This window comes from Glossina fuscipes, unplaced genomic scaffold (genome assembly GCF_014805625.2).
Source record: "Glossina fuscipes isolate IAEA_lab_2018 unplaced genomic scaffold, Yale_Gfus_2 112, whole genome shotgun sequence".
NCBI classification, from domain to species: Eukaryota; Metazoa; Arthropoda; class Insecta; order Diptera; family Glossinidae; genus Glossina; species Glossina fuscipes.
In genome coordinates this window covers 8,024,994-8,036,262 of record NW_023998455.1, presented here as the reverse complement: position 1 = coordinate 8,036,262, position 11,269 = coordinate 8,024,994, and the positions used below count along the sequence as shown (strand labels likewise).

The window sequence follows — 11,269 nt, the reverse complement described above, 5'->3', positions numbered from 1 at the left end:
AACCGTTCGCCCCTGACGGTGACATATTCGAAAATCTAATCACTCAGCCGCTGAGCCGCAAACTTGAAGAGTCCCTGAGGCTGCTCACAGGATATGGTATAGCACGCTACATTCGTGAGCAGCTGCATTGCGAGGAATGCCTACAAGAGTTCACGATGAACGAAGACACCTTCTGTTATTTGAAACAAGGTCGCAAGATTGCCAGGAATAAGCTGAATAGTCTGACGTGGGTTTCAAAATATTTGAAACCAGATTTACCAACCGAAGAAGTCAATGAAGCTTTCCAAAGAGCGTACAAAATTTTCTACGCGACAATTAGGCAGTACATGACGGCAAAAAAATAGGCATGCGGCTACAAGCAACGGTAATAGAACGAGTTCCCTTTTTCCGAAGACCAGGATTATGCAGCAGAAGTGAGCTGCACCGAAGGAACTTGCTCGGGTTCCTGCTGATAACATTACTGTCCGGAACAAATTTCAGAGAGAAAATAGACACAAACTTAACGTGGGCCTAAGTTCCTCTGCGCGCCATCTCCACCCTCCTCGCAATACTCGTTGCGTTCCAATGGTAAGTTTGCATATATCTTTAATGATTGCCATTTATAACTTAATTATTTATTTCAATTTAATTTCAGATTAACAATATATAATTAATATATTAATTCAGACATGCCTCTCGCGTGGCTATGCGAAAACGTTTGCTCTGACATGTCGTACATCGTGCAAAATATAACACGCATTGCGGGCGATTGACTTGCGTAATAATGATTCGATACTTGCAGGGCATATATTGCAAAATGTTTGCTCTGACATGTCGTACATCGTGCAAAATATAACACGCATTGCGGGCGATTGACTTGCGTAATAATGATTCGATACTTGCAGGGCATATATTGCAAAATGTTTGAACGACAAAAATTGTTGTAGTCGTTTTGAAGATAGTTTCCACTACTGATTACTCTTTAAATGAGACAATTTTGTCTAGTTATTAAAGTTAAAAAAGAAAATATATTTTTCAGTGGGAAACGGCGCTATTGTGGATATAATATTGGACAATTTTCTGTACCCTATACCAGCTGGTCATAGTCAATTGTTAAGCTTCCAGAAAGCACATATAAATTTTTAGTATTTTTTTTTTTGAGAGGCAAAGGTACGAGAATGATGATGATAACGGCCGTTACATTTCAAAGTTCAAGACTAAAGAAAACCTTACGATTCATCGAAAGAAAATAAATTTCACTCGTCACGTTTTCTATAAAAATTTTGAACGTTTTATTCACTCTGCATCCATGTCCTTTAAAAAAGAAAACTTTTTTTCCTCAATATCGATCAACATTTTTTTTCTTTTGTTTCATTGTTTCTTGGCCATTGCAAGCTCTTAATAGCCATTGCTAAAGCGGCTTCCTTGTTCTTTGCGCCGCCTATAAAACCGGTGCTATGAACAAACAGTAAATCTTTCACACCCGCGGCTTGGAAGAGATCGTCGTTTCTAAGTCCACACCATTCTTTAGGTAAAAATTGGCGACCCAAAAAACTTTGGGGCGTAACCGGAACGCCCGCTACTCTCCAACTTTTGTCTAGAGGATCCTCAAAGATTACTAACTTTGATCTGCCCTCAATATCGCATTCCTGTTCCAAGTCAAATAAGTGTTGTTTCCACGGGCAAGTCCTTTCTAATAACAAGATTTCGCCACTCTCGTAAACTTTCGTAGCATTTTCTAAAGCGTTTCGAACATATTCCCGCGCCCTAATCCAAGATCTTCCGATATATAAAATTTTTTCTACAAATTCATTGCCAACGACACACATGGCTTGACGAAACCGATCATCTTGACAGTCACCCGTTTCATCATCCCAAGACAAATTGAGTTTGCCTACGCGGGCCGAAATATGAGTGCCAATTAAGTACAAAGGTTCTTGCCCGTCGGGGCATAGAGGCACACCATTGTCAATAGCATCAATTTCGTTTATGAAATTCTGATAGACTTGAATATAAGCCAATCTTAGATTTTCGTCGGACAAGTCGATGCCATGTTTCTTCAAAATACTGTCAATGACACGTTCGCCGTAGTAATTATATATAAGGCCAGCACTACTTAATCTATAAAAAGAATACGTTAGTTTTAAAGTCGGAAGCTGAAGGGAGAAAAGGTGTTACCTTATTTTATATTTATCACCTAACTCTGGACGTAGACTACTTAGAGTTTCTTGAAATGATGCCTGGTGATGGTCATACAATTTACGTTCATGATTAAACACATTACCTACATCAACAATTATGCTGCACTTCTTCTGCAGTTCTTCATCGTTTCTTGATCTCAATATCTCCGCGTTTTCATATTCAGCCAATTGTTTCAACATGAAGCACGCCAGAACTTCATCACAATGAAATGTGCCGCTGTGAGTACCTTTTGTTTACTTGAGCAACTTTAATACCAAAACGGGCGAACATTTTCCAAAATTTGTTGATTACCTACCTATTGTTGAAGTTGAATTACTTCCACAACCATCTCCGGATTGGTTTTCAGCTTTCGATCCCATATTTTTTGGAGCAATACTTATAAAAGAGTTCTATAGATAGCAAATTTCTCATAAAAACAATCGTACTCTGTTATTAACTTAATTGTTTACATGTATTTACCGAAAAACGTGACACAAATAGTTTTCTGCACGTGGATGTTATTTTGCTACTCAAAGCCATATCCCGTCAAAAATTAATCAACTGTAAAGATGAAGTCTGCTTGCAAAAACGAAACGGAATTGAAACACAATGTAAGATGATGACAAATCCATACAAAATGTTTTTTGCGTAACGCAATGAGAATGACAGAAACTAATGTTTATATAAGTCCTATATATCCGTTAAAAAGATTATAGGAAAAACAACGAAATTGAGTATTTTTCTAATAGTGGCCGACTTCAAAGGAAAAGAGTCCATTAATTATGATATTCCGTCAAGAGAACTCAATGACAACCAACTCATCTGTCAATATTTGTAGATTTGATATGATTCTTTCAACCCAGGTTGCATGCTTCATTTTCAAGTGCCATGGCAGATTTATTTATTTGTTTGAACCGCATCAGGCTGCTGCGAATATGATTTTTATCGAGACGTTTTATTCTGTTAGCATTGATGATCCTACATAATATGAATGGCATTTATTCTACATGGTACGTCTTAATGACAATAATCGTTAAAACATATTGCACTATAAGAGACACTCAGTTTTAGTACAATAACAACTATTTTGGGAATTAGAATCTTTTGTAATCTTAGGCTAGTTTAGTTTAGTAAATAAGTAGATAAATAAAATAATATATAATAATAAAATATGAAGAAAGAAAGCCGAAAGCGGAAAAATTGACAGAAAATGCATTTACAAGAGCAAGAGGGAGAGTCGTAGAGAAATTGTTTACAAATCAATGGGTGGTATAGCGAATTCGAATGAAAAATGGAATTTTCAGCAACACAATCACACAATTTCTTGTGTTTTTCTACCTATGCAATAATGGTGTAGCACCGGCATAGAGTTTTCATTAACAAGAGCTTAAAACACTTTGAAAATTCGCCTCAAAGCAAATTAACAAATGTCTTTCCTTCTGTCTTATTTATAAAGCAATTGTCACTCACAAAACCCCAATGCACCTACACATACGCAATTGTACGAGAGAAGATCAGGGTTAAGCCGTTTCTCAGTTAATTGCTTTCGTACCTATTTTCCATTTCAAACTCGCTGATCTTCGCTAATGATCGACCTGTTTCACCAAAACTCAAGACAAATTCATATGTGAGCTGATCATTTGAATGATGAAAAAGTGCTTTTTGTAAGACTGACGTAGATGACTGTGCACTTGATAGCAATCAATAATTTCATATCATCCCTGGTCCTGGTCCCAGTTTCCCTACAATTGCCGAACACGTACTGAAGCAAGAACTTGGACGATGAAGGAATCTCTGTAGTTTTCTGCCTATACTAGTAGTATGCATTCCGCAAGAACGTGCTCGCATGCAATAACAGAGTTCTGTACGTTGGTCGATTAAACTCCCACTTCAATTCATAAATTTGCAAAAGGTACGCGAGTATCGCTTGTCTTATTAAACTATGCGAAAATGCTACCTTTCATTTGTAGATATATTATACGTGTATATGTGCAGTTATATTGCCTTGTATCCTTTATAATAGATACACCGCTGATTTTTAATGAAACTTTATTGTCATTACATTTCCAATATGTATCTATGAGTGTAAGCGCTGGTTGGGCGTTTGCCAGCATCTGCTCACTTGGCATTTAAAATCTAATTTAAATTGTCAACCATATATGTTTTACAGCAATTTAAATCACTACGCGTGGGTCTTTCTGTTGGCTTTGTGGTCGAGGGGTCGTGACGACTGCAATAATTGAAGCGTTGCAGTACGGGATCCCTACAGAGAATACATCGGAAAACTAGGAAAGATGATGCTTGACGAAAGCATAATTATTAATTTGAAGCTTTATATGGACGAATCGAGTCGTCTTAACCTGACCCGAACTTGAATAAACACCAACACAATCAGACAATCTCTTGTGTTTTTCTTTACATATTTGTAAAAGTTGGGACATTTTCATTATTATGCATATTATGTATGAAATAGTTTGCATGTCGAGGATATTTTGCATGGTAGAGGATATGTACGATACTTGCTACATTGTCATGCATTTATTGGTTCGCTTGCATGTATTGTTCGGATAGTTACTGCTATAGCGAGAATTGCTCTATGTTTGCAAAGCTGCATATAATTGCCAATTAATTGGTTCATGCGGTCAATAAAAGTTTTCCGCAATTTAATAGCAGGCGTAGCGTAAATATAAATAACAAGAGCATGGGTGAAAAGTAATGGTTATGTGGGATATGCCTACGTAGTTTAGCACATATCGCTGAATAATTTACATAATAGTTTCAAATATCTCATAGAAGTTTGTTTCTCTGATTACACTTTTCATCTCTTCGAAGAAGGAAGCGAGAACATCCTTAAACGTAATAATACTTTGATGCGCTCCAGGTCGAGCAGTACCGTCTACACGGATACTTCTGATACTTTATTATGCAATTATAATAACAATAAATAGACGGAAAGCGGAAGAAGAAAATAGGTTTCATCTTTTAAGTAGAAGAAATTTGGAGAGATGCAAAAAACCAACAAGGCCAGCACGGTGATATGTATGACATTATTAGTGGAACTTGCGTCTGGAAGAAAAAGCTTGCATTAATTTTGGAAAGAATTCGTTGAAGACATCTGACGCACAACTTTTATAACATATCTGGGGTAATTGCCTCAAGTGTGCACAAAACGATTGATCATTCTCTTACCAGTATTCTATTACTCTCTATAAGAAGATCAAGCGTAAACGGGACTTTAGCAATGCTAATGTTTGCTCGCGATAATATTGATGAAATATCCGATCCACTTTTTATTAGGCAATTTGCTTATCAATGCCAATAAATTTAGAAATATTACGAAAGACTAAAAAGGTTGCTAGTAAGAGAAATGAAAATATATGTAAAAGTTTAGGATCAGAAAGCGCGAATGTGAAGAAAAAGCAAAGATGGTTTAAAGTGGAATTGGGCGAAAAAGGATGAAAGAGTAAATCCTGCAATTTTTGCGTTTCGTTTGCTACGCCCGAGTATATAAATTCCCTTAATTAGAATGAAGCTCTTAAAGAGTATCAGGATGTAATGGCTACGACGCTTTCTCTATCGCTGATATTTCCAATGTCTGAGATGGGTACTTGTCTATGTCTAGGTTGGCAGAGCGACTACTGTCCCTCGTTGGGCCGAGAGCGTCGCACAGATCTGCAATACGCTCTCACATGTATGTTAACCTTCTCGTCAATGATAGGCAGGTTCTTTTTTGATCAAGCAGGCGGTTATGCAATGAGTCCACAGTCTGGCAGACTGACAGACTGATGCCCGAAGTACGTGGGACCACGGAACCAGAGTGCTGCTTATATAATTTACTGCGCTATAGGATACGCAATGACGGAGGCAATATTATCGACGCGACAGATTCCTGCCACGGCTGAAATATGGAGAAAAGGAGGTCTCTCTAGATAGATATCCTTGGTGTTTGGTTTTCCTGTGGCTAATCTATTCTGCTATCAATTTCCGGTTCCGGTTCCAATCAAGATTTTATTTCTCTGGCGCGACTTTCATGGTGATGCAAATTTAGAGAAGAAAAGACGAGGAGATCTCTGCCGGTAGATGTTGTTGATTCTTGATCGGTTTGTAATGATAAATCTTCTGTCATTCCTGCCAACCAAGCTGCCATTTCACTACCGCGACTTCCAGGGTAAGTCAACCATGGAGAAAACGAGAAGTGCTTGACTTAAGATGCAGATTGCGTATTCAGCTAGGACCTGCCGCAGCAGCGGTTACGTTACGGACTCTTCTCGCAGTTTAAGTGGAAAACTCGATAAATTATGGCTTGCTTAGCACTAACCCAACAATCTTTGTTGCATTTGATTAGAAACAAAACTGGCTTCTAATAAATAACATTTTGATAGGATTTAACTAATCCTTTTCAAGCTTTCAGTAGGATATTCTCCTTACTCTTTTTTGTGCAAACGCGAGGATTAATAAATTCCTAGAAAAGAACAGTATTATGCAGCAGCTTAAAATCGCTTTACTTGATGCACAAAATGCGTAGGATTCATGCAATGGTATACATTCATATAGTATTTCTACAAATTCTACAGCATGGTATGTACATGTACATGTAGGAAAGTTTGTGGGAACGTGAGGTAGCTTCGGAAAGGAAAACACAACTTTTCAATAAAAGTTGAAAATTTCTGAGAATTACAAATGCGAGAAGAGCGGAATCAAAAATAACAAAAAAAGGAAAAAGCAAAAGTTTCGTACGAAAGCAACCTTGACTTTCAAAGCGGAAGGCGCCAGACATTAAATGCAACAAAATAAATGGAATGGTTTGAATTAAAGGGCGGCCAGTGAAATATAATGGAGCTAGAAACCTTTAAGGGATGTATTGTCGCTGCATCAATTCATGAATGAAATCAAAGTTCACGCGGGTGTGTAGTTGTGCTTGGTGGTTGAACTCTTGAAATTCACTGTACTTTCCCGAAGCCGGTCTATTGTAGACGCGAAGGAAAATTTTATGAATGAAAATTTCGCACTACGACCTTGAATATGCAACAATATTTTGCCGATGGGGAAGTTCGAGAATAGGGGTAATTTCTAAAGCGCATGTTCGTCCTCTTTAACTTGTTTTTTAAAATTTCTTCGTAGTTTCATCAATGAAATGTTCGAAAATAATTGCGTTCGCTCTCTCTTTACGCTTTTCCTCAAAAGAATTCATTCACATATTATTTTGCCAGAAAAACTTGCACGGCATTTATTTGCTTGCTTGCAGCCTTGGCAGAAAAGCGACTGTTTGCTTGGCATTAAGCGTTCATCGTGCTTACTTTCAAGGTCATTGCGTTTAGCATTTGCCTCCTGTTTTCATATTTTTGGTTCATTGTGCCCGCATTATTGTTATATGACCTCACTTATTTGTTCCATTATTCCATTGTTGTTGTTGTTGTTGTTGTTATGAAATTCTTTAAAAACTGAAAAAAAATCGATTGGACAAAGCGGCAGATAAACATCATATCATATAATTTTATAGTTTGCAACAGGGTGAGAAAATTTTGAATTTTCATTAAATGGAAAATTCCTAAAAGTAGGCAAACTATTTTTGATTTTTTTAAAATCATCATTAAAATCTCGTAGTTAATAAGCGCTTTTATTGAAATCTCTCTGAGAAATACTTGGATAAGGTAGATCAGAAACAAAGCCGTCATCCTTCAGCAGATTTTATAGACTAATCGAGGATGCTTGTAAACACAGTCTGTGGAGATCACATTACTAGAATATTCTGCGCTGCGATAAATCAATTGGTCAAAAAAGGAATCAAATGCAGCAGTCGAGCGATAAATGGATAGAAAATGGAACGTTATTCCGTATATATATAAAGTGTAGTAAAAAGTATATATTATACTTTCTTACTTCAACGTCAAACATCTTTTCTCGAATCAAAGAGCAAAGGCTTACTATTTGAATATATAATTAAGACATAGTTTGATAAAAATTTCAATTAATTACCCTTTCGCCTAATTCTATGGAAGTTTTTGATTTCCTTTGTGTATGACTTTTGCATTTATTTAATGTTTTCATTAAAAACAACTACGTCGTATTACTTTTTCTTAATTTGTATTTAATATCTATTTTTAGTTACAAACAACTGCATACGTAAATAATATATATATATATATATATACGCTTACAGCTAGAGCTTGATATTCTGTTGTATTTAGAATAAACTCGAAGGATATGGGAAAAAAGAGAATGACAAGAAAAAGTAAAGCGCAATATACGTAAAAAAGTGCTGTTCTCTCTGTCTCTCTACCTTCCTTCCTTTTTACCATAGCTTAGTGAAAGAACGTATGAAAACATATTTTAACTAATTGCTAAGAAAACGTTTCTAGAAACATGTATACGGAAGATGAAGAAGTGAAAAACACATTTGTTAGTATTGGTTTTAAATCAAAAATAATTATTATTATTAATGTTAATTGCGTGGGCTAACCGTACCGTGACATAGAAGCTGTACTCCACTTTAAAGATTTTTATAAATCCAGCCTTTCAGCCTTCCTTGGATAGGAGCATCACACCGTTTTGGTGATAAACACATGGGGTCCGATTCTTCAGATGGCCTCACATTCACATAGAATATGGTGACACGCCATCCTCGCCCCTTCGCAGAATCTGCATGAATCGGTGTCGGACACACCCATGTTTTTCAGATGGTACCTGAGGGAATTATGAGTCGCGTACAAGCCCGTGACTAAACGTAGATCGCTTCTTCTTAGTTTCAGTAGTTTATGAGCCATAGCAAAAGGTTTTTTGAATCTTCTTGCCTGCCGGTGTCCTTCACATTGTTTTCGGCAATCCGATTTCTTTTGTGCCTATCGCGATGCCAGCCTGGTAATATGGCTTCCTGGTGCGCCTTAGAAATGTTCAGGATCGAACATGTCCACTGGGACTCCCCGATTGGTTAGACAGTCAGCTCTAAAATAATTATAAAATCCACGCATATTTTTCAAATCATGGCTTGTTTGAATATGAAAGATTCCGCTTAATCTGTGTTTTGATAAGGGATAATACGCTAAGCGCTCGCAATTCATGACTCATACAGTGCTTGCTGTGACAAAGCTTTCAAACTTTAGTGACCATTTTAAGAGGTGATGGGTGATAAGAAGCATTAAGCTTTGTGATCAAGAACTTCTTTCAGGGATTGATGGGACTGAGAACAAGGGTACTGATTACCTATGAAAAGTTTAACTTTCGAAAGTGAAATTTTTCGCAAATAATTACCCAGAAGATCTGGACTACTAAAGAGCATCGGATATTTACTCAACTAAGAAGAGACACTCCCATTTGTAAAAGGTGCAATAATTGCTCGAAAAATAAAGTGTCTTCAGCAAAATTCGCTCAAAAGTTATAACCATAGTTCAGGAAGACCTACCATATAGAAATATTATTAATAAATTTTTTTCACTCAATGCAATGAATCATCTGCTGTTGACTTGCCGACTTTGAGACATTCCACACATAAATTTTGCTTTTTTTATACCCTATTCCGCTTGTGGTATACGGCGCGATTCAGAATGACGTTGTCAACCTTAATTTATTTAGGTTTGTCTGTCCCTCTGTCCGTGTAAGTTTATAATCGAACCTATAGGTCTCAAAATTTACGATATTTTGCTAAACGCTAGTACGCTGACGTGCTTTGACCCAAGACGGATCGCTGTTTTTAATCGTTCCCCTTATTTGGAAAAGTCAATATATGGAAAAAAAGTACAAATTTTCACAATTTTTCGACAAAACTTCGTGAGTAATAACAGTTTGACATTCCAAATTGGTATAAAAAATTTGGTTGAATTGGGTTAAGTTTTTGAGTCACTTCCGTTCCTATGAAAACTTCAATGACAAAAAAATCAATCTTACCGAATTTGGTTCTAGTGGATCTAGTGGATTTTTTAGATACCATCGCATATAAGGATATTCACATTTCAAACACATGGATCTGCTTGTTGGACCTCGCTCCAGATAAAAAAGCGAGCCCCTAAATTATAACATTTTTGGGAAGTAAATTAAGTTCGCTACATTTGGATGAAACAACATCACATATTCGGCATCCGTGAATATACGGACTTTCATGAAAAACATACCTTTCCAAGGAAACAAGGCGCAATTTTTGATGTATTGTTAGCAACACAAGTGAAGAACTGTACTAGGAGGCGAAGTGGTGTAGGGTCTAATGGGCGCGTTCGACCGTCTATGACGTTCTTACTCGTTTACCTTTATTGTAAGTCCAACATTTTCTTCGTTTACTGACAGCTAACAGTAAGCTACGTGATTATCATTCAACCGATCATATCAGACCATTATTAGGTCGGCCGCTATCCGGGGCATAACGGTGTTATAATCCAAGGAAATGAATTCAATATAATGTCTGACTAGCGAGGAAAGCTTTCTAATGGCATATCTCGCTGGATTTATTTTCGTTGCTGAAGGGGGTGAAAGTTGAAAGTTTTTCATTAGCAACTCTCACTGTTGCACGTCACTACATCTACATATACAGCTTAGCACTGTCTGTTTAGTCTGTGTGTATGTGTATATATGCGGTTCAGACCTTGCGCTTGACTTTTTCTAAGGACATGCGCTTTCACGCAGCCTTGATGTGATGATAACAAGAAGAAAACAAACCAAGTTCAAATAACACAATTGAAAAACATGTACTATATGCATACATACATGCGTAAATGCGTACATACATACTTGAAATTTCTTTTACGTTCGTTCGTTCACATGCAAAAATTATAAAAAAATCATTATTAATAATTGTTGTAAAATGTAACGATATTATTATATGAAATGAATATGAATCCGTTCGTAACTTCGCACTAAGCCAGATAAAGTTCTGTTAAAGTGATCGGTGAAATTCTAAGCAAAATCAAACATTGTTGCGCTTTCAACCGACCCTTAACGTCATCGTTTAGGGTTCATTGCGTATGGGTTCATGCTCTGTAATCTATTGGGATTATTTGTTTATTGCTCTGTTGCAAGCGTATATTTCCTGCACATCTTGAAATCAATGTGCTTTTGACGTAACTGTAATGTTAGGGTTTTAATGTAAATTATAGCGCCGGAAACCCAATACGCACGCAATATG

The 11,269-nt window shown here is 36.8% G+C and overlaps 1 protein-coding gene across 1 annotated transcript; it reads right to left on the bottom strand.

Annotated features, from left to right (window-relative positions):
* Positions 1–1,009: 1,009 nt before the first annotated feature.
* Positions 1,010–2,701, bottom strand: LOC119639380 (MYG1 protein). Its single transcript, XM_038036711.1, has 4 exons — positions 2,641–2,701; positions 2,477–2,570; positions 2,158–2,407; positions 1,010–2,100 (listed from the first exon to the last, which is right to left on the bottom strand). Exons 1-4 carry the CDS (start codon positions 2,698–2,700, stop codon positions 1,329–1,331), a joined length of 1,176 nt encoding a protein of 391 aa, XP_037892639.1. The 5' UTR covers position 2,701; the 3' UTR covers positions 1,010–1,328.
* Positions 2,702–11,269: the final 8,568 nt, after the last annotated feature.

What these genes read in the sequence shown, in the direction of transcription:
- LOC119639380 (XM_038036711.1), bottom strand. Translation starts at nt 2,700, where the DNA reads ATGGCTTTGAGTAGCAAAATAACATCCACGTGCAGAAAACTATTTGTG. An exon ending in TATTTGTGTCACGTTTTTCG is followed by an intron (nt 2,571 to 2,640) that starts GTAAATACATGT and finishes TGCTATCTATAG; the next exon opens with AACTCTTTTATAAGTATTGC. An exon ending in GGTGATAAATATAAAATAAG is followed by an intron (nt 2,101 to 2,157) that starts GTAACACCTTTT and finishes TTCTTTTTATAG; the next exon opens with ATTAAGTAGTGCTGGCCTTA.